This window comes from Acipenser ruthenus, chromosome 13 (genome assembly GCF_902713425.1).
Source record: "Acipenser ruthenus chromosome 13, fAciRut3.2 maternal haplotype, whole genome shotgun sequence".
NCBI lineage: Eukaryota > Metazoa > Chordata > Actinopteri > Acipenseriformes > Acipenseridae > Acipenser > Acipenser ruthenus.
Genome location: NC_081201.1, coordinates 33,620,846 through 33,648,016, shown reverse-complemented (window position 1 = coordinate 33,648,016; position 27,171 = coordinate 33,620,846). Strand labels below are relative to the sequence as shown.

The window sequence follows — 27,171 nt, the reverse complement described above, 5'->3', positions numbered from 1 at the left end:
AGAAAACATGTGCGTATGCACATTTTGTTAATTTGCTTATTGTTTAATTGTTTTTCTGTTAATTATCACCTGCACCTGGCTATGATTGTAAATTAGAGCCAGGTGCAGGGTTTATAAGGAGAGCAGTCAGTCTGCTCTAGGCTGCTGAGTAGAAGGAGGCAGAAAGAGGAGCTCTGCTTCTAGCAGTCGTGAGGTAAAGTTTGTTGTATTAAACCTGTATGGTTTTATTCACTGTTTGGTGGGGAAACAGCCTAGCTGTCCCACTTGTAGTCAGGGTGTACCTGTGTGTTAGTTAGTGCTCGTAAAAGAGCTAAGTGTTTGTTTTGTTTATTTTGGTTTTTGTGACTATTAAAAAAAAAAAAATAGCGCAACAGCGCTGTTAAAACAACTTGATTTTTAACAGCGCTGTTGCGCTATTTTCTACTCAGCAGCCTAGAGCAGACTGACTGCTCTCCTTATAAACCCTGCACCTGGCTCTAATTTACAATCATAGCCAGGTGCAGGTGATAATTAACAATAAAACAATTAACAGAAACAATTAAACAATAAGCAAATTAACAAAATGTGCATACGCACATGTTTTCTGCAGGGAGGATATTAACCCCCTCCCTGCTGTGTTACAATATATATATATATATATATATATATATATATATATATGTGTGTGTGTTGACCACATCAATGCTATTATTATTTATTTAGCAGACGCCTTTATCCAAGACGACTTACAGAGACTAGGGTGTGTGAACTATGCATCGGCAACAACGTCTCACCCGAAAGACTGAGCACAAGGAGGTTAAGTGACTTGCTCAAGGTCAAACACTGAGTCAGTGAGTGAGCTGGGATTTGAATTGGGGACCTCCTTATATGGTGCGTTGATGTGGTACACTTACTTTCATATCAGTTGACACTTTAAGGTATGTTGCTTCTAAGCACCTCCTGGTTTCCCATGGCACAGTGGGCCTGAGCTGGGGGGGAGTGTAGCCTCTCGCTGCCTGTCTGGCTTCCCAAATGTCAAACGCTTTGGATAACTCCATTCTTAACCCCTGTCAGACTTGTCTCAAAGGCCAGTCATGACAAGTCCACCGGGTAGAGTTGCCTTGTCTCCGGATAATCTGACACGCATAGGGAAAAAAGGAGAAAAGCATAAAAATATAATACTAATACAAGTGTAGTATGCTGGTCATGGCTTTGTAATCCACTACTGCCACACAGCATCATAATAGATCTCTTTACTCAACAGCCCACCGGCAGCATTTTTAATATGATAACACACAACCATATTTTATTTCAACAATACAGTTCTCTAAACACAAGTGACACATCTATTTACATAATGCTGCATTACAATTCATATATTAAAATAGATGATAGTTTGGGCATCCAGCACAATGCTTTTTGTGATCTTGGAATTTGCTCCCTCCTGAGTATGTAAAGAAAGTAAAAGGGCATTTTTCAACTTTGAATGTTGCTGTAAACAAGATGTGAATGAAAATGAGATGCTGCATCAATGTTTAAAAGTAACAGGTTCTGACAATGTTGGAATATTATAAGCGCTAATACATTTATTTATTTATTTTAAATGCTAGTTTATGGAGTTGAATATGTAATGGTTAGTCATAACATTAATTAAGGATCAAAAGATGACCATAATTTTCACAGTATAGTACGCACTATTTTTGTGCATTATTTTAGCATTATGTACTCAGGTTAGTGTTCTGAATACTATACGTTGGTCTGTACACTTCTCTACATCCAGCTCAACAGGTGTAAAAAAGTAACTAGATTACCGTACCTTCAAATGAGTTAGGGTACCTGCCGAATATTCTTATTAATAGCACATGTAAACATTCATGACATAAACAAGATATAAAATAGTTAACATTATCGTCATGCCCCATCCATCACAGAAATATCCTCTATGTTCAGTCATGCATGTTGTACACAAGATGTATATTGTACTCTGATAATTACGGTACTTAATAAACACTGTACTAGGAAATAATATTTGAAATAAAAAATCTTGAAGAACAGACAAGTCATGTTGCATCCAGCTAGCACCGTTCTATGATTCTCTGTCCTGCACACGGTTTGGAGTCTACACCCCCCCCCCCCCACGTATGGCCACATTCTAACATTCTAACATCTGTCTTCCAATTTCTGAGACCCTCCTTCAAACACTGTGCCTGGAGGAACCAGCAAATCCACTGGAGGTTTTATTGTGTGTGTGTTAGCCCCCTGTTTGCGTTGCCGTATACTGTGACAGAGGCAGTAGATATTTGCTGTTTAGCATCTCAGAACAGCAGAACACTGAATTGCAAGCTAAACACTTCGATATACAAGAATATTGTTAGCTTCAATTAATTATTTATTGCAGCCTGTCAAGCAGCAGCCTATCCTTTCTCTGTCACAGTGAAACCATTTGTTATGGAGACTGTTCTCAACTGCAAGCTAATTTGGTCGCTGAAGATAGTCTAGTGGATATTCAAGGACACATACCCTAAGCTTACTAGTTATTTCATTGCTCTAATGTGAGAGTACTAATATGATTGTATGCTATTGGAATGCTAACTAAGTAGGGTTGTGATTCAATGCTTTTGCTTGAGCACTGAGTTGTTTACTGCTTTGGTCTTGGGCTTAACAAGCTTGATACTGTGCTTACATAAATATCTGAATTTCATTTAACATGAAAGGTGAGAACGCCATGATTATCTGTGCGGTGATGCACTTCAGATATCATGCAGTAACTTAGTTATGGATAAGTGTAAAAGCTCCCTCAGTTTTAGAACTTTTTTTTTTAATGATGTTTAAATACACCTGTCTCTTTTCCACTCTTCCATGTGTGCTTAGGTCATCCGCCTCTGCTCCAAAACACTGGATTTTGGTCACAATTTGGTCATTAGCGTATCTTCTAATGTATTTAATATATCTGAAATTATTCAAATTTGGGTCGGACTTTAGCAAGTCTATCCAACAGTAACCATCCCCTGCTGCAACTCTTCTGTTTTGCCTTCTTGAGTGATAGAAACAGGGCACACACAATGCATTCCCTCTGATCGGGGAGGGAGGTGGGGGGGAAATTTGGGGACCGTGGAAGTGTAGCTTTACAATATGGATTAAAATGCATTAAAGTCAGATCAGAGGGCTGAGTGCAGCTCTGCACTAAAAGTCAGCTGGGGGAAGCAAGTCAGGCAGCGTCTCTCCTACGTAACAGATACTAAAAGGCATCTGCTATAATACCCAGTGACTGGAAAAAGAGCTGGCCTGACAAATGAGGAGGAAGCGCAGGGGCTTATTTTGTCATGGACGCCAATTGCTATTGGAGTTTCTAGGTGGACATTCCTGCCTGAGACAGCTATCACCCTCCCCAGGGGTAATCTGTCGCAGCATGGTTCTGCAGCCCAGATCTGTACGCTTGGCTTTGCCCTGTCAGAAATCACTAAGTAACAGCCTTATCACCGGCCCAGAGGGCTACAGCTTCAAACGTTGTCTATAATAAGCTTGTTTTTTTTTCTTGGTTTTTTTTTTTTTTTACCTTTTAAAATGTTATTTTTTAACCTTTTATTAAGTTTGGTTTCTACCTTCTTGGCAAATCTCTAGACATTTCTGGACACCAGCAGCAGTCTATCATGTTTTGGAAACAATATCTGGCTGTAGTGTGAATTATATACTTAGTATAGCAACAGTTAGATTAATAATTTGATTAATCACAAAATGTGTACGGTAGCCATTGAATATTTGTTATCATCGATTATTTGAATCTCCCTTTTAAGCAAAATAAGATTATTTCAGTGGGGAAGTTGTGATCTCTTTTAACCACACCCTGAATGTTCAACTTTATTCATTCTATTAGGTACTGTTATTTTTTTGATATTTTATCAGACATGTGGTGCATGATAGTGGATACATTGCCATCCGATGTCCCATGAACTGCTGGTATGACTTGTTGATTATTATAGTGTGAAGCCTGCAGAACAGTGCCTGTTGATGTGACTTGTCAGTATGACAACCAACCTGCACGCTTAATGTGTGTTTTTATTAAGTTCTAAAGTGCACTTTAAGGCAGTCAGTAAGGAGCACACATCCCAACAATGCTTTTAAAGGGAATATTTATTTGTTTAAAACTTATTTCACAAGGAGAAATCTCTGAGATGAAAACATATTTTTTCCAGTCCCGTGTGCTCTTGGATGGGGTCAAGGATCTTTACATTATACTCACAGCAGAATCAAATCATCAGTTATCCTTTATTTTCACTTGAGACATGGCTGTCTCCGTGGGGGGCCTAGTGTTTTACTGGTTCCCAGAATCCCTCACTTTGAGTAGGGGAAGCACTACTTGTGGCGATGATTAATTTAAAAGAGCTCTAAATACATTTAAATATCTACAATTAATGTCATCTGCCAGTCTGCTGTGGTAAATAATAGCCCAATTAAAATAGGTCAAAGCTTCAGTTTTTAATAAATCTGCTGGTGTTTGGTTCTTAAACTATTTTTCACTGCATTAATTGCTAAATTTTCCATTTGCATGATACAGCCATAAACTAAACACCTGGTCTTTACGTGAGATAACCAATGCACCAAAATGCAAAAACACACACGTTGTTTCAGGTGCTAATAAAAGAGGAAGGGATAGTACAAGCGTTTAGGAAGGGATGTTTCTGACTAGGGTGAACCAAGTCAAGCCTGGGAAACAGTGAAACAAGAAATGCCTCCCAGCATGTTTCAAGTAATTTACACAAAGCAGTGAATCATAGCATCCTGTAAAAAATTCCTTGCAGCATTGCAAATGAGAACATGGCACGTACACTCATATATTATATAGTGTGAAATAGAATAGCCTTCGGATGGAGGTTTGACATGGAGGACTGGGCAGCAGCTAACTAAGCAGGAAATTAGGAAATAGAGGGCACTACGGCAGAACGCCAGGCTGTGATTGCTTGTGCAACCATTTTCATAAGCCATACTTTTTTGAGACAGAGGGTAATTTAGGTTACAGCTAAGAACTGTGACCGAGAAATCTTGGTTTTGGAGTTTGATTCCATTGCCACTGCAACCTTTGACCGTTGCCTATGTGCTGTGCCTACCCCAACAATACTGAATAGGTGTTATCTGGGCAATAATATTATAGACCAAAAACACAAAACCTTTGTGTGTGAGGAGGGGGGTGGGTTGTGTTTGGCAAAGAGGAAGGTTAGCATGGCTGTGTGTTCTTTAGATAAAAACGGTAATCTTTGAAAATATGGAGAAGGATTTGAAATTTGAAAATAAAAAAACAGGCTGCTAAGCCTCTTGGAGAAAACTCAATCAAATCTAATTTATTTCTGCAAACCAAGAATCTTCGAACGAATCTGGCTTCTTGTTCTTTTTTCTTCTCAGCCGGTTTTACAATCCTCATTTACGGCCTCTGCATTCCTATTAGCAGATTTATAGAAAAAGTGCTCAGAGTTGAATATCCCTGCTATTAAGTCCACACCTCCATTCTCATTAGAATGAAGGGCTTTCTCACGCACTGACTCAAGACTATTGATGGCAGATTTCAATCCTAACTTCAGCTCTGGAATATCAAATGCACTGCTATAGCGGTAAATTGTATTACTGTTTACATGAGAACTGTAGACAACAAAAATCGTTGTATATTTTCTATAAATCTGAAAAATTTAATATGGAAAACTGGCTGCAAAGCATGTCTGGAACTTGAGAGGAAGTTGGTTTAAAAAAAGGATGTTGACACAAGGATTCATTCGTTGCACTATAGTTATCAAGTACTGAATTCACTTGAGCTGTATACCAACTATAGTTATAATAATGTAATCTTTATTTAGAGGTTATACAAACTGCTGTTGTCAAGAGCTTTCTCCCAAAGACAATGCCAGACTGGCTTTCGGGGACATCAGTGTTCTTTATGATTCAGATGCAGTTAATTGACTGAAAGTATGAAAATGTTTATTTCCCGAAATGAACTGTCATTTCCCATCTAGAGAATTGTGAAACGTCCATTAAAGACTGAGAGCGTCATCCATTATGCATCTGATCACATTAGTTTGGGGTGTTACTCTGAACTCCATTGGGATCAATGTCATTTCCAGTTAACGTGCTGTCTCGCTTCACTCTCTCTTAGGATCACAATGATGATTGGCCTTCAGATTGAATTCCACATGTTTAAAATGTATTCACTTATTTTCTGCTTGCATGCATCCACTGTATTTTGACTGCTTTCAGATGGCCAGAGCTCCACCAAAACTCCAGTGTGGTGTTTGTATATTATTGAGGTGCTATTCTATCGGACTGGAAACCAATTCTGTCAGCACTGGGTCCCATTGACATCTTCACAGGTGGAATAGTGGTGCTGTATCTGTCCCGATGGCTAATCTGTCACCCCTTCTTGATACATAAAGGAATAAGGACTATGCTGAATGGGGGATTAGGTAGCCCGGCAGTACACAGCAGTCTCTAAGTGGGAAAGACATGGTTTTACACACGGCTGTCTTAATGTATTTTTTATTGGAGAACTCTAGCCTGCCATTATCTACATACCAGAGTCATTAGCATTCCTCAACAGAAAGCATAGTGGGCCAAGGCTGCCTAAATAGGGGTGAGAGAAGGGGAAGCGAGTACAATTCATGACACACTGGGGATGTTGTGAGCATGTCTGTTTCTCAAAGGAGGAAATGCTTTGAAAATATGGGAGGAAACAGGGCAGTGTAGCCTGTAAAAGTAAATCAAAATAAAGAACCTTTGTGATACATTATTGAAATAAATGGAAGGAGTGACATTGAACCAGGACCCCGGGTTAACACCACAGGGTCTGTTTTAGTGATCTAAACCAGAGAACCTTTCTTGGCTAATAGAGTCAGCTCAATGACCAGGGAGTCCCTAAAGACCCAAAAAGAAAACGTTAAAATGTTTAAACACTGACACAACAGTGTTTCTATTTGCCAGCAGGGGATGGTTAAATTCAATATTTTCGTAGGGAGAATTTTTTGTATATTTGAGTTAAAGGCTGACAAACCCATTGTGTTAAATTGGAGAGTCTTTTAAAGAGGAAAGAGGCGTGGGCTGAATTTAATTTGCCGTGGATGCTGGCTGTAAGACAACATCATGGTATAACACAACATCATGGTATATAAATCTATGTTCTTACCTATTTTTAGCACTAACAATGTTATTATTGCAGTCTGTCTGTTTTTTGCTGTCTCTGGGCGAGTTGAGATTTACAACTTTTTTTTTTTTTGTAGCCTATAGTTTCAAGTTTCCCAGTCTTTGACATTTGATTGAAATTATCTTTAGTATGTTTTTGAATTCTTAAAAAAAAATAATAATAATAATAATATGTTAATGTTTAATGTGAAGATTGACGAATAATGATTAAATGATAATGGCAAAAAAACAGTGCCTAAGGTCATGAGATGTGTACTATATATAAGGGTTTTCACAGAGGTACTGGCTGACTAATATCTCAGAAAGAGACAAGATTAGAGCACAAAATTAGACATGAGAGAGCTAGAAACCATCCTGGGAATTTGTATTATGCCAGCCAGTGCACAGATCTTTCCAAACATTTACCAGCTTGTGAAATGTGTATGCCTGTCAGATACTCAAACTGTTGTGCGTGTGTGTCTAGCCCTGGACAAATCCATTCTGTGATTAGCATTCAGCCCACAGAAAACCTTTGGCGGTTCACTGGAGTGGTAATGAAAGGCAAAATATGTAATAGGTGTTGGAACCAAGTTGGACATAATTACAGGAAAAAAAGCATAGGCATAGAAATCAGAAACAATAGCAGACTTTGGGAATGAGTGCCGTCATCCATGCCTGCTGCTGGGATGAGGTTTAGCTGCAGAGGAAGAAGCCTGGAATTCTTTTGTGAGCTATCCTCGATTACTGACAACCTGCTAGTAGTGGCTATTAGCATTAACCGTCGCGGTAAAAGCACAGTAATAATCTATCTGCCTGTCTGACTATCTATCTGTCTGTCTGTCTGATAGGTATATGAGGGTGTGACTGAGCTTTGTGACACCCCAATGTGTTGTCTCAGTGCTAGTGTGATGGCGGCAGTGTGTTTGAGAGTCTCTAAGCCTCTGTCCTGTTGGGTCAGCGAGCAGCATATGAGAGCTGCTTCCCCTGCCTGCGCAGAGCAATAGAATTCCAGAACATTTATATGCGAGACAGAAACTGCAATGTGATTTAGAGGGATTCTTCATGGAGGCAGTTCAATTAGGCGGGGTGGAAAGGGTGGGATGACCTTGCATTAGGAGCAGTCCCCTTGTTGATTAATACTGATATTTGGATGACAATTTTGAAACAGTTATGATTTGCAACACTGTGAAAATGTTATGCAAATCAAACATTTAGTGTACTCTGGTCAAACAAAGTAATAATACGGAAAACACCAGAATTTGTCCCATTTAAAGGATTTAACCAACGGCAGTTGTTAGTTCTGGTGCCATTTAGATAACTTAATAGACTTTACTAGGTTCTCTCCTGTTATTATATTGGAAAACATTTGGATATTTATGTTTAAATCAAGCAATCACTGTCTTATATATGAAGTTAATATGCCGTACGTAGGAGGTCACATATAACAAAAAATCATGTTGCACATAATTTTTAATTTATTTCTTTTATATTCATTGTTGCATAAGTAACAAAATCAATTTTTACTTGCACTTTTGAATCTTAAAACTTGGATTGTATTTTTTTTAGAGGAGACAGTCCTGTAAATATGACACACCCCATCTTCTAAATGTTATCGGACCATGTTTATCTCTTATTTCCTTTCATTTGGCTTAGCTGTGCCTTGTGACTCGTATCTCTGTATGACTGCACACCTTCCTTTGTGTTACTGATAGTGTAACTACCTGAATATTTTGTGCTGTCTATCCACGGTAATATGTACTGGTAAATGCAATACTTGTTGTTACGTCTGTATATTGTGAGATAACACAGGGGAGAGAGGGTGCATTTGAGAGCGAGACGGATCCTTATTAAAAAGTCGAGCGAGCAGCTATATCTCAGTGGGTGGTGGGAAAGAATCCCATATGTGTCTAATCAGAGCCCACATGCACACACTTTCAACTTAGAAAGGGCTCACACTTCCCTAGTGAAATGCTCTTGATTTTGCTGGAGTGGTTCTTATCTTATTCCTGTAAAAAGTGGTGTTTTTCTCGCTACTTTCGTTCTCAAATGACAAGATAAAGGGGCACTGGTAGAGCTGTAATTAAAATGATCTGAGCACAATTCCTGACAGAAGCCAATGCCATTGTTCCTAACCTTTAGTGGCCAATAAATTCACAGGTCGCTGGAGTGTGCCTGGGAGTAACACTGAGAAACACTTCAAGGTGCGAGGAAGAGTTTGTTCACGCCGCTGTAAACAAACTGGAAAGTGAATTAAGTCTGTTTTTAGAAGTACAGTGCAGAGAAGTGTACAGCAGTGGACAGTGCCACAGGAATCACCTACAGTAATGGTGTAGCATGTATTATAGTCTTGAGTCACTGCTGCTGTAAAATACTAGTAGTGGTGCAGGACAGTCTGTAAAAGACGAATGTAAAAATCGATTGATGTGCTGTATTAGAAAAATAGAAAAATAATTAGGTCCAATGTCTGAATGAAGAAATGGAATGATGAAACACAAAACAGATTTTTAAACACATACTTCACCTTTTAATTTGTCTGAATAAGCTCTGTTATTTTGAATTCAGCTGCTCTCCTTGGCACCCTGAGGGTAATCACTTTCTTATTATGTCCTTAACTAAGAAGAAATTCTGCAGTTAACATTTGTGGGAGGGTTGAATTAAGAAATGTCAGGAGCTGCCAATAGACCTGTTTGTTTTTTGACAGCCTGTGATAGAGAGAGAAAGGATCAATGCTGTAAATCTCCCTCCCGATTAGAAAGGGAGCTGTGTAAGGGGGAAGGTAAGCTGCCTTCTAGAATCTAGATCTACCACCTCGGTGGTAGGTGGAAACCGGAAGGTGACCATATTAGGAGGGGCGCGTAGCTGCAAGTACTCAGGACGATTCCATTGCAGGCAGCTGCGGGGCAGCCCTCTGTTGGAGAAACCTTGGCGACGCGTTGGCTGCAGGGAGGAGTTTGCTGGGTACAAAGGGGAAGCAGCTACGTCAAAACCTCCCCTTGCGCTGAGAAAGTAAAGACGACAAGCCGGAGCTAGTGTTTTGTATACTTGTGTGTTACGTGTCTGTTTGTGTTTTCGTAGAGGAGCAGGAGGACGGGAGGCTGTAGCCAGAGAGCCAGCAATCACGCCAGAGCACGCCCCTCACCACATAGCATAACACCGCACAGCTCACGCACCACGATTCCCCGAGGAAAAGAGCACAGTTTCGTGCACGGAGGATTGTGGCTAACGGCGTGTCTGTTTGTTTACTTTTGGACTGTTGAACCTTTTTGTTATTTTGCCCCAATACCATCAATTGGTAGCGGGGCTTGCTATTATTTCTCGTTTGGATGACTTTTTGGAACTTTCTGTTGAATTGTAAATAATTAAATATCGTTATTATTGGGAAACGGCAGCCTGGACATTATACTCTTTTTGCACTGCACCAGTCATTATTACAACACAGCCCTTTAAAAAAAAAAAAAAAAAAAAAAATTAAATGTCAGTGCCTTAAACATTTAATCAATATTGAAACGACAGAGATGATATGGCCTGGATTAGACTACCCTTCTAAAGGAACCGGTTTGGTAATACCAAAGCAAACTCGTGGCAATATTAAAAATGTTGTTTATTCAGGAGGATGAAACAACTTGATTAGTATTGAGAAGAAAAGTTTATTAAGACAGTGAAGGACACACCTTCAGTTCTGCTGAAAGGCCACCTTGTGTAACTCCCAATACATTATTACATCGTTTAAGATCCTGATGTTGTGTTTTAGGAAAAATAATTGTGAAACCGCCGCAATATTGAGGTCGTGTGACTTCATGGTAGCACCTTGCGATACTGGCTTCATATTCCATACACAACTGTATTCTATAATCTTATACAGTATGTCAAGTTTGATCAATAACAGCGTACAAAAAAATATAAGTTTTTTGTGACAGTAATTTTACAAAGCTGCCATCACTGCGCTGTCCATTGTTTGTTTTGCTTATTAATGAATGCCATTGTCTTTTCATATTAGTAGTAATTGCATGTTGACAGATCAGGACATGTTCAGCAATGGCTGCCATTCTATAAAGACCCATGCTCTGACTAATCAGACATCCACATTCCTCTATTTTGCTAGCTTTACAAACTAACTGCCTGCTATCTCATTGCCTCTTGTTGCACCTATTTCAGTTCTTAAAGATTGTATTTGCATTTTAAAAATACAATATAAAAAAATTCAGCCAATAATACAATTCTGGGTTCTACATTCATTATTTATACAAGGTTGGGGTTGCAGGTGAAGGGGGGTGGGGGAGGGATACTGCGGGTGTAACACTGACAGCTGCATTTGTGAAATGCAAATAATTAATTACAATACGACTATCGTCCATTATCCAAATGAACCCAACTCGAAGGCTTGTTTCTTATTGCTTTTCAGAATGATTGATAAATGGCAATTAAAACTCTCCTTGTGGGAGCTATTCTGATGCATTTCCTGCTTTATTCAGAATATTTTGGTTGCTAATATGTAACTACACAGAGTCATAGTAATATCTCTCAATACAACGCTGTCTCGTTATTTCAATGAATTTGAATTACACACCAAAACATTATAAAATATTCAAAACAATGAATTAGTGAAGCACCCCTTTGTTATACAGTACAGTATAGTACAATTTACTTTCAATATGGCCCAACCTCGAAATGACCAAATCCGTGAATTACTGAATTGTGAATTAAACAGGTAGTACTGTATACAGTATAAAATGTACAGCTACTGGTATAGTTTGCGGTTGTGGTCCATAGAAATAATGTTAAACTCCTTAAAAATTCGGAAACCACTAAGGTAAGGTATTGTAAGTTTATTTATTAATTTTTAAAGGATCTACCATTACATGTTAACAATGCAAAACAGTGAAACAACCAAATACTGTTAAATTACATCACGTAGCTGTTTGCTTATGTACATTTAAAAAAAAAAAAAATCTGAGTTAATAAGTGGTAAATGACTTTGAAAATATAGTCATATCGCAATCCAAATATCTTTGATCTGAAAACCTGAAAGGCCATGACCGACCCTGTATAATTCTTAGCTTATTAAATGCTGATTCCTGATAGAAATAGAATGCTGTTGCTTTAGTGTTCTTTACATTTCCGTTGAATTGAGATGGTAACTGGTGCTCTTTAGCATTGCCAATGAGCCGGGTTTCTGGAAGTGATGGTGCAGTATACAGTATTTTCCTCCTTTCTTGACTGGCAGAGCCAAGAACCCAATCTGACATCTGCATGCTTGCAAATAAATTGCTCTGGTAACTCTAAAGACAGAGCAAGGCTTTTTGAGGACATATTCTGAGCTATTATTTTAGTGACAGGGCCCTAACCTCTGTTTTCTCATCCCATTATTAGTGTATGCAGGATATCTTTTTGCTTAATCCTGGCTCCAACCTAGAATTATTAAACTATTTAGCCTTGCTCTCTGCAGGAGTGAGAAGGGCAGTTTTAATGAAGAGAGATCAGTGTAAATCCTTTCATTTTGGTCTTTGTTTTCAGATGGGAGGTAGTGAGAACAGCACTACCCTAACAACTCTAACCCTAACCCTGAACCTAACCCAAACCCTAGCCCTAGCCCTAGTCCAGAAACAATAACGCTATCCAACCCTTACCCAAATTCTAACACTTACCCAAATTCTAACCCTAACCCCACAGCTTTTTATATTTTTCTTCATGAGATAAGGTTATTTGGATGTTTGTGTACAAGGATAAAGGTTTTTCTATTTTTTTTTATTTGGTGTATAATGAACACTGGCACACAGACATATACTACGGTACAATATTAAATTAGTGTCTGATAATTCTCTCTGGTTTACTCGACCTTGAAGCTTCATCTTAGTAAATTAAAGAGCATTAAAGTAAAGAATTCACAGTTTTGAAAAAGAAAGCATGCTCTATCTAATTAGTAACCTTAACGCAAAAGTAGGGTTTTCTTTTTTTAAATGCAAATCCACACATGTTCACGTTCCTTGCCAAGCAGTAATTCATGACAAAAAACAAAACAAAACAAAACAATGCAAATAATACATGAGCTCCAGTGAGATAAGTGCCACTCTTCGTTCATTTTGCGGTTTTTAACAGGCTCCCATTGCTGACCGACTGTTATGATGAAGCTATCCTCTCCCTTACACATTTTTATCACGGGAAATGTTCTCATGATTATACTATGCATTTACCATAGTTTATCATGTTTGCATTACCATACCTCTCTTGGCTTTACCTTTGCTTTACCATGCTTCCAATAAGCTTCAATATACTTTGCTATCATTATTACATAATTCAAGTCAGTCAGAGTTGAATCCAATTGCAGCCAACATGTTGTATGGAACTTGCAGCACCATGGAGACAGGACTCTTAAATCACAGTTTACGCACAAACTTAACTTAATCCTACCCTTAAAGCCACTGGTAGATTGCTACACTGCTATCCAGTCCCCCAATGAGACTATTGAAATATGTCCAGATAACAAACACTGTTTAAAGTGTGGATCTTCACGGAACAGACTCCATATCCCTCACTACAACCAACAGTATATAACTAAATGTACAAAGGAAAGTAACTGGTTCTGAAAGACTGAAAAGCCAATTATTCTGCCTGAAAAAAAACAAAAAACCTTGTGATTCTCAGGAACACACCTAAGTCTTAGATCACTCGCTGCCTCAAACTAGCTAACCTCTGTGTAATGAATGTGTCCTGCTGTTGTTTAATGTAGATTTTTCAGTAGTTATTGTGTCATTATTTTTTAACTGTGCTTTTTAGATCCATCATTAACTGTCAGTATGTTTTCTTTATTATGTGTAAAATAAGTATGAAAATAAGTATGAGCATTTGATGGCACATTAGGTTAACAACCTATTCATCATTCGACACTTGTTCTCAGGCTGCAAAGCATGTCCTGGATGATTTTCTATAGAAATATACATGGATGCACAGTTTCCTGAGTTACCTACTTATCTGTGACTAAATTCATATTCACTTTCTGCAGGCATTTCTTTTGACTACATTGTAACTTAAATTGTTAATTTGAGGAATAACAATTATGCAGATTTCTCTGACAGTAATATTTGATTTAACACAGTTTGATTTTTTTTTTTTAAGCAACATTGGGTACCTCATTCCAAACTGTAACATAGTATAAGCATACTTCTAGTTTTGCAATTCATATTTCATATTCAAACACAACCGTAAGAGAAATGAAAACGTACAGTTGAACCTTTAAAAAAATACCAACGGTTGTAAGCTTCCCCACGATCAACTTTGAGGAATCTATTTTGATAGTAAAACAGGGGATTACTGTTTTGTCAGTATTTCAGGCCATGCTGTCTAATAGATATTGTTTCTGAAAATAAGCACATCGGCATACTGTTCCTGTGGAGCCTGATGTTGATAAGAGCACCTCAAAAATGGAATTTATCATGTTCACAGGAATGCTGATATGTATGCTTTTCAAGGTTTGTCAGTTTCATTTGAAATGAATGATTTTAAAATGAGATTTACAGTAAAGTCACGTGCATTCTTACAGATGAACTTTCAGGTTTTTAGTTTTTTTCTACCGTGATAAGATGACCTTGGCTGTCAGGGAAACATAAGAGCAGGCCTATAAGTATACAGCATGAGTAAAAAATTCCAGGATTTATTTTTAGACGTCAGAGAATCAAATAACGTGGTTCTCTGTCATTTCACACAGCACAAAGGAATATCCACTAGAAAGTGTCCTGAGGGCATCAGTTGATTTTTAATGGTTAGCTTTGGGGTTAGGTATTGGGTTAGGGTTAGGTTTTAGGGCTGGGTTTGTTTAAGGTTAGGGTTGGTGTTGGGTTAGGGTCAGGGTGGATTGATTTTGCAGAGTTGCCGAGCTCTGGAAGTGAAAGGTGGGAGTGCTTGGCAAATGCTCTAGAATCATCTGATGGCCTCAGGACACTTTCTAGCGGATATTTCTTTACGCTGTGTCACTTCACAAACACATTATCACCTGATTATGTTGGCCAATCAAAGTCTGATTATTGTGGCAATTGCTGTGCGTAGTAACAACTAGCTTGATCAAAAACTAAATTGAAATACTACGAAAATATAATATTTTTAGTGGATGAGGAATGGGGAGAAAACGTAAATCAGTTCATGAATATTGAAAAGAAAACGAATGTTTCGAAGTATACAAAAAGCAAAAATAGCAGAAGTGGGCCAGATGAGGCAGAGGATGCATAGCGCTGCAAATACTGCAGCATTGAGGTACATGTTTGCGTTGACAATAAAAGAACATACTGAAAAATAAGCGACACATTAAACTAAAACAAGAAAGTGAACTGAGAGACGAGCAATCCATTTATGCGGCTTTTACACACGCTTTAATAAAAAGAAAGTGCAGAATGACTGTGGTAATGAGTTTGTCAGAACGCTGTGCTTTGCTGGACAGCCACTGTTTATTGCAGAGGTATGCAGTAGTGACTTTGTGCGACAGTACTGTCTGTCCATCAGCTAAAACACTGCCTAATGCTGACAATCTTAATCGTAAATATTTGACAGAAAATGGTGATGCTTTAGTTGGTAAACTTATGGAACACATTGATGGAAATGTCCAGTGTGATTTTTGACACATCTCCCGATGGCTTGCACCGCCCAGTTCTGTCAATTTTCTTTTCTTTTTATGATTTCAAGGCAAAAAAAAATGGCTTATTTTGTGCTGATGTCATGTTCATGCCTTCTGTAGATACTATTTCCGTCAGCACAGCGATTGCCCAAATGTTCACAAAGTACCAGCTAACTTGGGGAAATGTGGCTTGGACTTGCACAGATTGTGCTTCATCATACATGCCAGGGACATTAAACTTAATCAGAAACAAGAACTGCTACGCATCATATTCCACATGTAAAGTGTGTATACTGAGATTTTCTCCCCCTGAGTTTCAATTAAAAGCTATTTTTTTTAACGATTTTAACCCTATTTTAATATATGTAAAATAAACTCCGAAAAATTCACAGAATTGTTTTTTTTAAAGATAAAAACCGAAAACGTGGAACACTAAGCATGAGATTAACAAAGCAATAAATAAGGTTAGAATCTTGAAAATGCAAAAAGCCCTTTTTAAGAAAATCTATTGGACAACCTGGACCTTCTAACTTACATAAGCAGAACACAATACCGACTGATTGATTCACCTATCCATCTATATTTTTTAATCATTTACTGCATGACTAATTTAGTGTTTGCGAGAGGTGACTGATTGACGGCACTCGAGGGCAAAGCTGTTCTCTCTGAATTTCGTGTGCTAACGTAATCAGTTGTACTTATAAATTGGCCTGTGCGACTTATGTATTCCAATATAGTCAAATAATATACTGTACTAATATGATGCAGCCAATGAGATCTTCTTTATATAGCACATTTTACATCCTCCCTCTACAGTATATCTGCTGAGCCCTTAGAATAACAGTAGATAAGGTCATACCTTTACATTTTAGGAAAACAATTCACTTGGTTGGTGCCCTGAGGAATAAACACATTATATTTTGTCAAATTTTTCAGCAAAAGCTGTCTTGGTTTAGTGTTATTCAAAAGCGTAACCCTGCTAGCAACCAGAAGGAAACCATTTTTTTTTAAAAAAATAAAAAATTGGAACAATTACAGAAACAGGGAAACAGAAAAAGGTCTAACAACAGAAATAAAGGAATTAAAAGCTTGCCTTGGGCAGAAGGTGACAAAATAGCATTTCTTAAAGCTTCAAGGGGCTGTCGTAAAATGCACTGCAAAACAAGTCAATACAGCCTCCTTTGAATTACATTGGCTAAAAGTAGTCTTTAGTAACCTTTACAACGGCTTGGATGTGCTTTGCTTATGAAATGGGCATTTTTGTATAAAGGATTCCGGTGCGATTAGACTGCATACCTGCTTTTTATTTTTTATATATATTAACTGTATACACTTCTGACTAGATAGCTATTACCTGTTGTTATGGTCCTACCATTTCATGCAATCTGAACAAAAGTCTGTCTTTTTTGGTCAATTTACATATGTTTATTTATTCTATAGTTAGGCAGACCTGGGTCAAGTTAGCCAAACGGGGTTTCTTAGGTATTTTTAAACTCTGTGGGTGGAGCATGTATTTTAGTCAGCTGTTGGACAGTAACCTGACAATATGTTGGTTGTATGTTAGCAGACTTCATTTCATAAAGGGACTCAGGAGATTCTCTGTCCGAAAGGCCCTAAAGCAGCTTACCTGTACTCATGCAAAGAGTTATAGCTGCTATTTGGGAAACCAAGTTATATGTAACCTGTTACTTGGCTTATACTGGGAACTATGAACTATTTTATTGGAAGTAAACAAGACTGTGTTGTAGCTCTTGTATCAAAGCGTTCCACTTGATACGCTCCAGTAGACAGTTTTAGGAAACAAATAATGTTGACAATCTGTATTAGATTTACTTTCAAAGTGGGAAAAAGACAAGTCAATAGGCTCTGAAATACTGAATACGTTGCCTTTAGAAGTCTGAACGTGAGAAATATGATGTGCTTAAGCACTGCAAACAGGATTGACAGCTGAAGCTTGTAGTAAGATTGGCTCAGACTTAAAATAACAATAAATAAATAAAAATATCCGTTACAGATGAAAAAGGCAGGGAGATATTTCTTTTTTTTCACAGCCTGAAATTTGTTATTGGGATGAACAGTGATGGAATTACACTGACAGCTTCCTGTGGCTTTATGAACTGGATTTGGAATTGGAATTGGTCTCTGTATATCAGAATATACTTTTTAGTTGCAGCCCACTCCAGTGACCTTATTAGACATCACTGGAGCAAATCTTTGGATTGGATTTGGTAAAGTTCTTTGTTTCATAACCCTATCCAAAATTTAGTTAAGCAGACATTCCCAGACAGATTTGTAGCATGTGGAACTATTGTTAGTATTCCCTGGATATTACTGTATTATAGTATTAGACTTAATAAGTACTGATAGTACCGGATTATTTTAGTAATCATCTAAAACAATAAATATATATATATATATATACAGTATATGTATATATAGTTATTACTAGATCTAGATAGATCAATACAAATACCATCCATAACTATTAAACACGCAATAGTGCTGAATTTAGAAATACTAAAAGAAACAATTCAATACAATGAGAAACATTTGACTAGATATCTTAGTATTTCTTAATAGACACAAATATGCCTGGGGTCACGTCAAGTTTTGCAGCACACAGATGCTGAATACAAGTAAATATTTGTGAAGTTATGGATGATCATATAAACTATAACGGCTGCCTTCGAGTGCCTGAGTGGAGCACAAGTAAAGCTGGAGAAAGCAGATTTGATTTTAGATGTTTCTACTATAGATGTTTATCAGATTAAATGTAAAGTGCTGTGATTGACACACTCTCTTTCATTTTCATATTATTCCCCTAAGTGGCTTGCAATGAATATGTATTTTGATTAACAGTGGGGTGGAAGCATCAAGCTTCCTGGTCCATAGAGAGAAATGATGAGAAACGTGGCTTGAATCTGGAGGAAATGAGAGGCAACAAGCAGCCTGCTCGTGCAGTTAGCAAAAGCTTGTGCGGTATATAACAGAACACATTCCTTGTTTGTTGTTATTTTATTTTGAATGTATAGTATTAACTGAAAATTCTTGCACATTAACTAACAGCCATCGTAGAGCCACACTGTTAAAAAAATAATAATAATAAATCAATAAAGAGGTTCATTTCATTGAGATTCAGAACAGCTCATACCCTTGCCAAACACATTGTATTGACCCAAAAGGGTCACGGTTTTGCCACAGTCCCGCCACAGTCCCATCTTTCCAAAGAGATTTGAAATCAGTTCTGCTTGTTTCCATCTGCAGCAGACCGAGATGAATTGAATTAAGACTCCTGTCAGCCCCAGTTAGAACGGCAAGCTGTCGGAAATTGTTCTCTTCCAACTTGCTGATGGAGGAAGGTACTTTTTGACCACCCGATGTGAAGGACATAATAAATGTGAAAATATACAAAAATGTGAAACATTAATATGCAGTTACAGAAATGTAGACTGCTGATAGAACGGTAGTCAGACACACTAATCTTTGAACAGGATGATGCTGAGTTTTAAAGGCGAGTTCTGATGCTGAATCAACTCTTTCTAAACTTTTCTTGGGCATTTTCTTCAAAAGTTTGAAAATACCTTTAGGAGAAACAGCAACATCTATAAGAACCTTCAACACAAAAGAAACAGTGTCCATTGAAACAAATCCATTTTTTTTTTGTTTAGTTGTTGTTTTCTTAATATCCCAATTTTAAAAGATAATGTACTGTAAATCTGATAAAGAGTATCTCTTGCAGGGTCATCGTCATTTTGGTGCTCATTCTTAAACAAACTCCTGACTTAGGGGATGTTAGACTTTCATTTGAAGCTCCCCATTATAAAAGACTTCATAAAGCATTTATTTGTTTTCTCGGCACAGCTAGCCAGGAACAACATATCCCCTAGTGGCAAAGCTTCAGAAATACTGACATGTTGTTTTACTATCTTCAAACAAGCCAACATCAACGATTCAAACCTGTTTGGTTTGCAATTGTTTTAATTCAAATTCATTGCTGTTTTCATCTATTCAGTGCTTATTGTTTTGTTCTTTTGTTATACTGCATCTGTTGCTTCTACCAAAAAGGTGTTTCTTTGTAAGATTAGGCTGCTTCTAATAACAACTTTGCAAAAATAAATATTTTAACAGCAGCCTAGCATGTGTGAGCAGTGGCTGCTGTTGTGGTGGAGGTGCCTTTAGTTTGATTGGTTGGTGTGCAAATATACTAGTGCACTAGTAGAATTAGCCATTGAGGTTAAACTGCCCAGCTGAGATGCAGGCCTAACCTATGTACTACTAGCTAGCATCCCACAAGAAGAACAATTTAAAAAGCAGAAATATAGTTACAAATGAAAATGTGTAATTTAGATTGAAATCAAACAAGGTCTGCTTTAAAATACATGATTTCATTTGATAACCCGCAATAGTGTTATTTTAACAGGAAAACTCATCAGCAATGAGTGCCTTTTCAATAAGAAATAAGAGCTCTGTCTAGACAATTGATTACTCACTAATAGGCCTTTTTGTTAAAGCCTCACACCTTGTCCGAAGCGGAGGTTTTATTTAGCCCGGAGACAATACTCTGGGTTAGTGTACACATATAAACTGGTGGTGCAAGTTTATCGATGGAGAAGCAGAACAATGCAGAGGTTTAAATTAACTGAAAAAAACAACAAATTAAAATTCAATTGCCCTTGAGTATTAATATGCCTGATAAAGGATAACTTTTTTTGTGTGTGTTTTTAAGGATATTGATCCACTAAGCTTTTACTGTGCAGCGGAATGGCAACATTTTTTGTTGGATGCACAAAATGTAGAGGGAAAATGCAGTGATTTTGGAAAGGATATTAAAGGGAAGTCAAGTTTACATTTCTTGTATGTCTCATCTTTCCTGTATATTTTATTTATGAAAGCAATGTGATGTCAGTGAACCCTGGGGGTGAGATGAACCAATGGGAGATAAGCTTGAAGGACTACAGTATGTCATCTTGGTATCTTTCCCCAGTAACAGTCTTTTCAGTGCACTTTTACTTGTATTATTCATATTTATTCGTCTGCGATGGACTGGCGTCCCGTTCAGGGTGTAGTCTCGCCTTGCGCCCTGTGTATGCCGGGTTAGGCTCTGGCTCACCGCGACCCTGTAAAGGAGTAAGCGGTTAATGATAATGGATGGATGGATATTTATTCATCCTGGGTAGAAATGCCAGAATAGTGCTGCAAGCGGTGTTTCGGCAACTTTGTAGAACTCTCATCTCCCTGGAATTCTAATAACAGATAACTGGTATTCAGTCCATGGCAATGGCTGGAAAATGTCTGCTTTTGTAATATAAATCACGTACAATAAATGAATCCTCACAGTTATAGATTTGTCATAATTCCAGTACTTCTTATCCTTTGGCTGACTGTGGCACTCCTAGATCAGCAACAATTCAGATCAGTTGAATAGATCCCAGTGACTCAAAGGAACGGCAGTACGTCTTGTGAATGTCATTTTTTTATGCTTTGATAGTGACATCCCATTTGAAGCTTTGTGTCTGAACATGAGATTTAGTGATGTTTATTTTTAAACAATCACAGTACTTTTCACATGAAAACCTTACAGTGCCTTGAAACGCACCGCGTTTCAATCAGTCAGTTTAATATTGTGGGGATGTAGAGTTATTGAACTGAAAATGTACCATCCTCCAGCCCACGCATGGCTGTCTGGCACAATGCTTTTTTTTGTATTTACAGGTTTCAATTTTCATTTAAACTCGATGAAACAAACAGATTACCGTCACTGTAGCCTCTTTGTGGAGTCTGACTCCTGTTCCCATTAAAAGCATTTTGTCTGTCCTAAATGCATGGAATTTGGCTTTTTGGAGATTTGTACGTTTGCCAGTGATGTCCCCAGAACAACGTTTTGTTTAAATATTTAATAGAACTCTGGTGTTGATTAGATTTCATTGTGTCTTATCTTGATTTTGTTTTATAATTTTTTTAGTATCAATATGTTGCGTTGCCTTTCAGCTGTATTACTTTGATGGAAACTTTTTGGGGTGACTGTTGATGTACTTCTTGATAAATCAATATTAATTTTCTTTTTTTCCCCAGTAGTTTCCTTTCTGGTCCAATAAACACTGAGGAATGTAAGAATACAAAAAATAAACCAGTAACATGCTTTGAGAAACAATGGTTTTATAGAAATGACTTGGATTTCAACTTAGAAGTAAACTTACTGTAACTCAGCCAATTTTCCAACTAGACTTTATCCCTCTTGCAAAAAAAAAAAAAAAAAAAATCAACTATAGCTGTTAAACACTCAATAGTGCTAAATTTAGCGTTTTCACTGGAAGTCCTTCTCAATGTCTTCAAAGCAAGAAACAAATAAATAATAATTGCAACCCAGAAGTGGTCACATCAAACGTTGATAGGTACAAAAAAAATACTTTTCTATGTAATCCTTGAACCGCATGGTGAAAAAGAAAGTGAAGGGGATTATCTCATATGTACTTACAAGCAACCATCTCGTACGCACAAGATAATCCCCTTAATTTATTTATTTTTATTGCTAACTGGGGCTGACCAGTATCATATGTTTTTTACTTTGTTCACACTTGACTCAGCACAGGCACATAGCACTAATACAAAAATAACAAGTTATAACCTTTTTACTTAGGAAAACCATAGAGAGAAAAGGGTTCAGGTGGGCCTCATTAAACTCAATTCACTTGGAATGGCTCCAAAAAGCAGCTATTCTTTTTTATGGGTCCCTTATACTTACATGTACTTGATGTAATATGCTGGTTGGAAAGTATTAATTATTATTATTTAAGCAGGGGTGCATAAATCCAGTCTAGAGTCCTCCAGGTTTTATAGCTCTCATTAAAAAATAAACTGATTAAGATGCAGATTCCATCAGTTAAGTTAAGTAATTTAGAGTACAGGTGGAACAAAGATCCACCACTGATCTAAACAGCTATTTACCATTCTTTGCACTTTATCCTCACCCACAAAACTCACCTTCCCCTTGTTGTGTCTCTGCAGCCTGTGACCTGATGACCCAGGGCATCCTGGCGCTGGTGACGTCCACAGGATGTGCGTCGGCGAGTGCGCTCCAGTCCCTGACGGATGCCATGCACATCCCACACCTGTACGTCCAGAGGAACAACGTGGGGTCCCCACGCACCGCCTGCCAACTCAACCCCAGCCCTGACGGGGAGAGGTACACGCTAGCGGCCCGGCCCCCAGTGCGGCTCAACGACGTCATGCTGAAGCTGGTCACCGAGCTCCGCTGGCAGAAATTCATTGTATTCTACGACAGCGAGTACGGTGAGTACTGGAGTTAGCCTTGTGGCATCATAACCTTCTGCTAGTTAGGACAACTCCCAAGAGGCAAGCCTGCAATTCCGGATTCTGGCAGTACCGATGTGCAAAATGCTGAGAGTATTAGTGCTGTTATATGTCAGTGAAAATATGGGATTTTTAATTTTTTTTTCACTGGGAGGAGGAGCGGTGTTTTTTTTTTTTTTTCACATGCTGCTTGTGTTGTGTCATTGCTTTCAACTTAGAGACTGCCATAGCTGCCATAGCTGTGGATGAGGTGGCATTGTGATACCTGAATTAAAGGGGGCATTTTGTGGGAAATGTAGAATACTTGTTCAGGGCTCCTGTTAAATGAATAGGTTGAGCTATTTTGTTCTGTATTATTTATTTATGTATATGTTAATATTAAGGACTCAACCAATTTAACTTGTATTATGCTCAGAGGGATATAGTTATAAAAGCTATGTTTTGCCAGTGTTTCGGGTTTGTGCATACCCATAATAAACCCAAAATGTGATTAAACCCTGGAAGATGATTCTATATCTCTTCCTTCTAGTTCATTGACACCAAATTAACAGAAACAACAGAATCCAATTTTTTTCCTTTAAGATGTGACACTTTTTCACTGGGCAGAATAAATTGTAATTTCCACTGCAATGATGGTGACATTAATCTACGTCATGTCTCCCTATCTTTTTCATTAAATACTAACACACGGCTGTCTCTGAAAGGGTTAGGACTTGGACACATTACTTTGTGAAGGGTCACAGAGGGGGTTCTACATTTTAGTCTGCTAGCACCGGGGAAAAGACCATGCTTGATCTGCCCTTGAGGCTTGCCATTGTACAAGTACCGCTACTTGTTCATGAGCTGCAACCTTATGAGAAGAGCTTAATATTAATTTGCAGTGAATCATTATATGATGTGAAGTTCAGCATAGCTCTGGCCAGATTAATAATTTCTGGAAAATACATATTTTTTTATACTCTTGCATGGGCCCAGCGCCACTTGGCTCATTCCTGCAGTTTCAGTTTCTGCTCACAGCGAGGAGTTAAATTCCCCTTGAAAGGTAATAACAAGAAAAAATGACTTGTGCCAGATTGCTGTGGGCGAAAGAGAGAGGAATAGAGAGAAAAGAGGGCAGAAGGAAAGAATCGTGTGATCCGATGAGTCTCTGACATTTTGATCTTAATGGTTTTTAATTGCACTTCTATGGATCAATTGTTTTTTTGTTTGGTTTCAATTAACAGAAATTGCATTTTAATTGAAGTTAAAATTAGGCAGTTCTGTTTTAATATTGATATGAAATTACTTCAAAGGCAATTACGTTTGAGAGCCTTTCTTAGGCAATGTGTTTAAAGTGGAAATGAGCTTTTTTCCCTGTCATTTGAAAACACTTCAGAATTTTGTGTCTCCATATAACTGCCTGTAATCTATACCCACACTTAAACTGCAATATGAGCCCTTTGATTAGGGAACAGTTAAAGATTAGTTAATATTCCATCTGATTAATCTAGACTGACAGTTTGTTGAAACTTTTGTTTACTTCCTTTTTTTTCTTTTTTTTTACTTTTATCAAAGTTTTGGGAGAGTTATTCTTTATAGAATTATAGAATTATTATTATTATTTATTCCTTTCATGCTGTATTCCTAAAGTGGGTGCAGACTGGGGGTGAATACTCATGTGATCATTCGGATGCTACCAGGCTACTGAACCCTGTAGGCGAGGTCCAGCCTGGACAGTCTGTGCCTGCACTCCATGCAGTGCCTTTACTGGGGGAGCCACTGAGCACCCTGTGTTATTTATTAAAACAACTTTTACACAAAAAGGTCTTGATAGTTGTCAAACACATGCCCTCTATAAATAGGATGATTTGTGATTTATTTTAAATAATCCCTGCGTGGCAGTAGTTAAACAGCTAAGCCATGTCAGATGTCAACTGGATGTTTTTTTTTTTTGTTTTGTGTGTGTGTCTGTGCTTTTTAAAGGGATAGCAGACATTTTCTAATAAAATGATGGCAGGAAGTGATCCGCTTAAAAGATTGAGCTCCACAACCATGACATTACAACACACCTGCTTGTTACAGTGTGTGAAAATCCATGTTTGCTTTAACATGTGCTTCTTTGAACAATGCGCTTTTGAGAATGACTCAGCGAATAGGTGGGATTTATGGTTTTATTGCATCCTCTATAACCCCTTTAGATCTTTGCTGTGTACTTAAAGTGAAAATTCAAAGTATTGAAAGAATGACAGATGTTGACTTCCGTGCAAAAATCCTATTACTGCAGGTACATTTATTTAGTATTTCAGCATTGGGATTTTACGTGTCCCTGCATTTTACAGAACATTTAGTACTAGTAGTAACTAGGGTAATACTGCTAGTAGTAATCATAGTTGTGAGTCCTGGTGAATGTTGTTTCACACCAGTTTAGGCCTAGCTACTATCTAGGGCATTTAATGTAAAAGCACCTACAAAAAAACAAACCATACATAAGAATATATGCTGTATACAATAAAGAGAAAGGAACACGGAACAGGGAAAAGGGACATGTATTTAAATTAGCATCTTTGCTTTGCCTTTATTGGAAGCAGATGAAGACCTGTTTGCTCATGTGCAGGCACCAATTCCGCCTGTGGTGAAAATGGCAGCCGAATGATGATGATAAAGCAGCTTTGTCTGACTACACTGCAGGTTTTTTACTTTTTCTCCGTTATGGCAGAATTTAAGTGGAATTGGCTGATGTGCTCTGAGTAAATGCCAGCCCTCAATGCAGAGCAGCATGAATAAAACACAGGAAGCACAGAGCACTTAAAACAGGAGTAAGTTAAGGTTGGGACCTATTTATACATGCTACCTCTAGACCAGATTATTCGTAAATATGCTGTAAATTTTCACTGCTATGCTGATGATACACAGTTATATATCTCTGTGAAACTTTGTGACATTATCATATCAGTCTTACTTGAGTATATTAGTGACATCAAAATTTGGATGTTCCAAAATTTCCTGCAATTAAACTCTAATAAGACAGAAGTTTTGATAGTAGGTTCTCAGCAACAACTTGACTTGTCAAAAATAGACTTGGGTGACTTAACTTCAAATTTAAAATAAGAGGTGAGAAATCTGGGTTTTATCTTTGACTGTGCTTTAAGTTTTAAGTTGCATATTAAAAGGATTACAAAAGTGTCTTTTTATCATCTAAGAAATATTGTCAAAATTAGATCATTTCTGTCATTCTCCGATGCCGAGAATGTAGTCCATGCCTTTATTTCATCTAGACTGGATACTGTAATGCCCTGTTTGCTGGGATTACTAGCCAAGCCTTATCACGGCTATAGCTTGTGCAGAATTCAGCTGCAAGGGTTCTTATCAGAACAAAAAATGGTGCACATGTAACTCCTGTGCTGGCATCTCTGCACTGGCTTCCAGTGAAATATAGAATAGATTTTAAAATGATTTTACTTACGTTTAAAGCACTAAATGGAATGGCACCAGATTACTTGTCAGAGTTATTGTCTCCCTATCGGCCTCTGCGTGCTTTGGAGTCAGCTGATCGTGGGCTGCTCTGCACACCGAGGGTAAGGCTTAGGAAGAAAGGAGAGGTTGCTTTTTGTGTTCAGGCTCCGCAACTGTGGAACTCTCTGCCCCAGCATATCAGAAGTTAGCCCACAGTGGCTACTTTTAAATCAAGGCTTAAGACTCATCTTTATTATTTAGCCTTCTGATTTTATTTTGACTTGCTTATTTTAACTGTTCTATTTCATTCTTTTTTATGTATCTTTTATTTGTATGAGTTTTTTTGTCTTACTGTTTTTATAATATCTGTCTTTGTATTTGTGAACTTGTGTGAAGTGCCTTGAATCCTGCAGTATGAAACGTGATCTATTATTATTATTATTATTATTATTATTATTATTATTATTATGCCAAGTGGGGTGCACAGGGACCGGTGCTTGTTCCCTGTGTTGCATGCTGGTCCCAACACTTAATATCAGTTGTTTGTCCTAGAAGTTTGTTTCCTGTTTCACAAACATACACTATGAATACAGAGAACCTTGATTTGGTCCCTGCTTGTTAGATGGAACCACAGTCAACTTTCACTGTCAGAACCATGGAGTTTCAGATCATGGTCACACATCGCAACC

At 37.8% G+C, this 27,171-nt stretch overlaps 1 protein-coding gene across 2 annotated transcripts in view; it reads left to right on the top strand.

Annotated features, from left to right (window-relative positions):
- Positions 1-27,171, top strand: part of LOC117417704 (glutamate receptor ionotropic, delta-1-like) — a 232,660-nt gene that overhangs the window by 88,048 nt on the left and 117,441 nt on the right. For both annotated transcript variants that reach the window (XM_034029911.3, XM_058985181.1), the window contains exon 3: positions 22,745-23,029. In XM_034029911.3, coding sequence (XP_033885802.1) covers positions 22,745-23,029 — 285 coding nt within the window. The remainder of the gene's footprint in view (positions 1-22,744; positions 23,030-27,171) is intronic.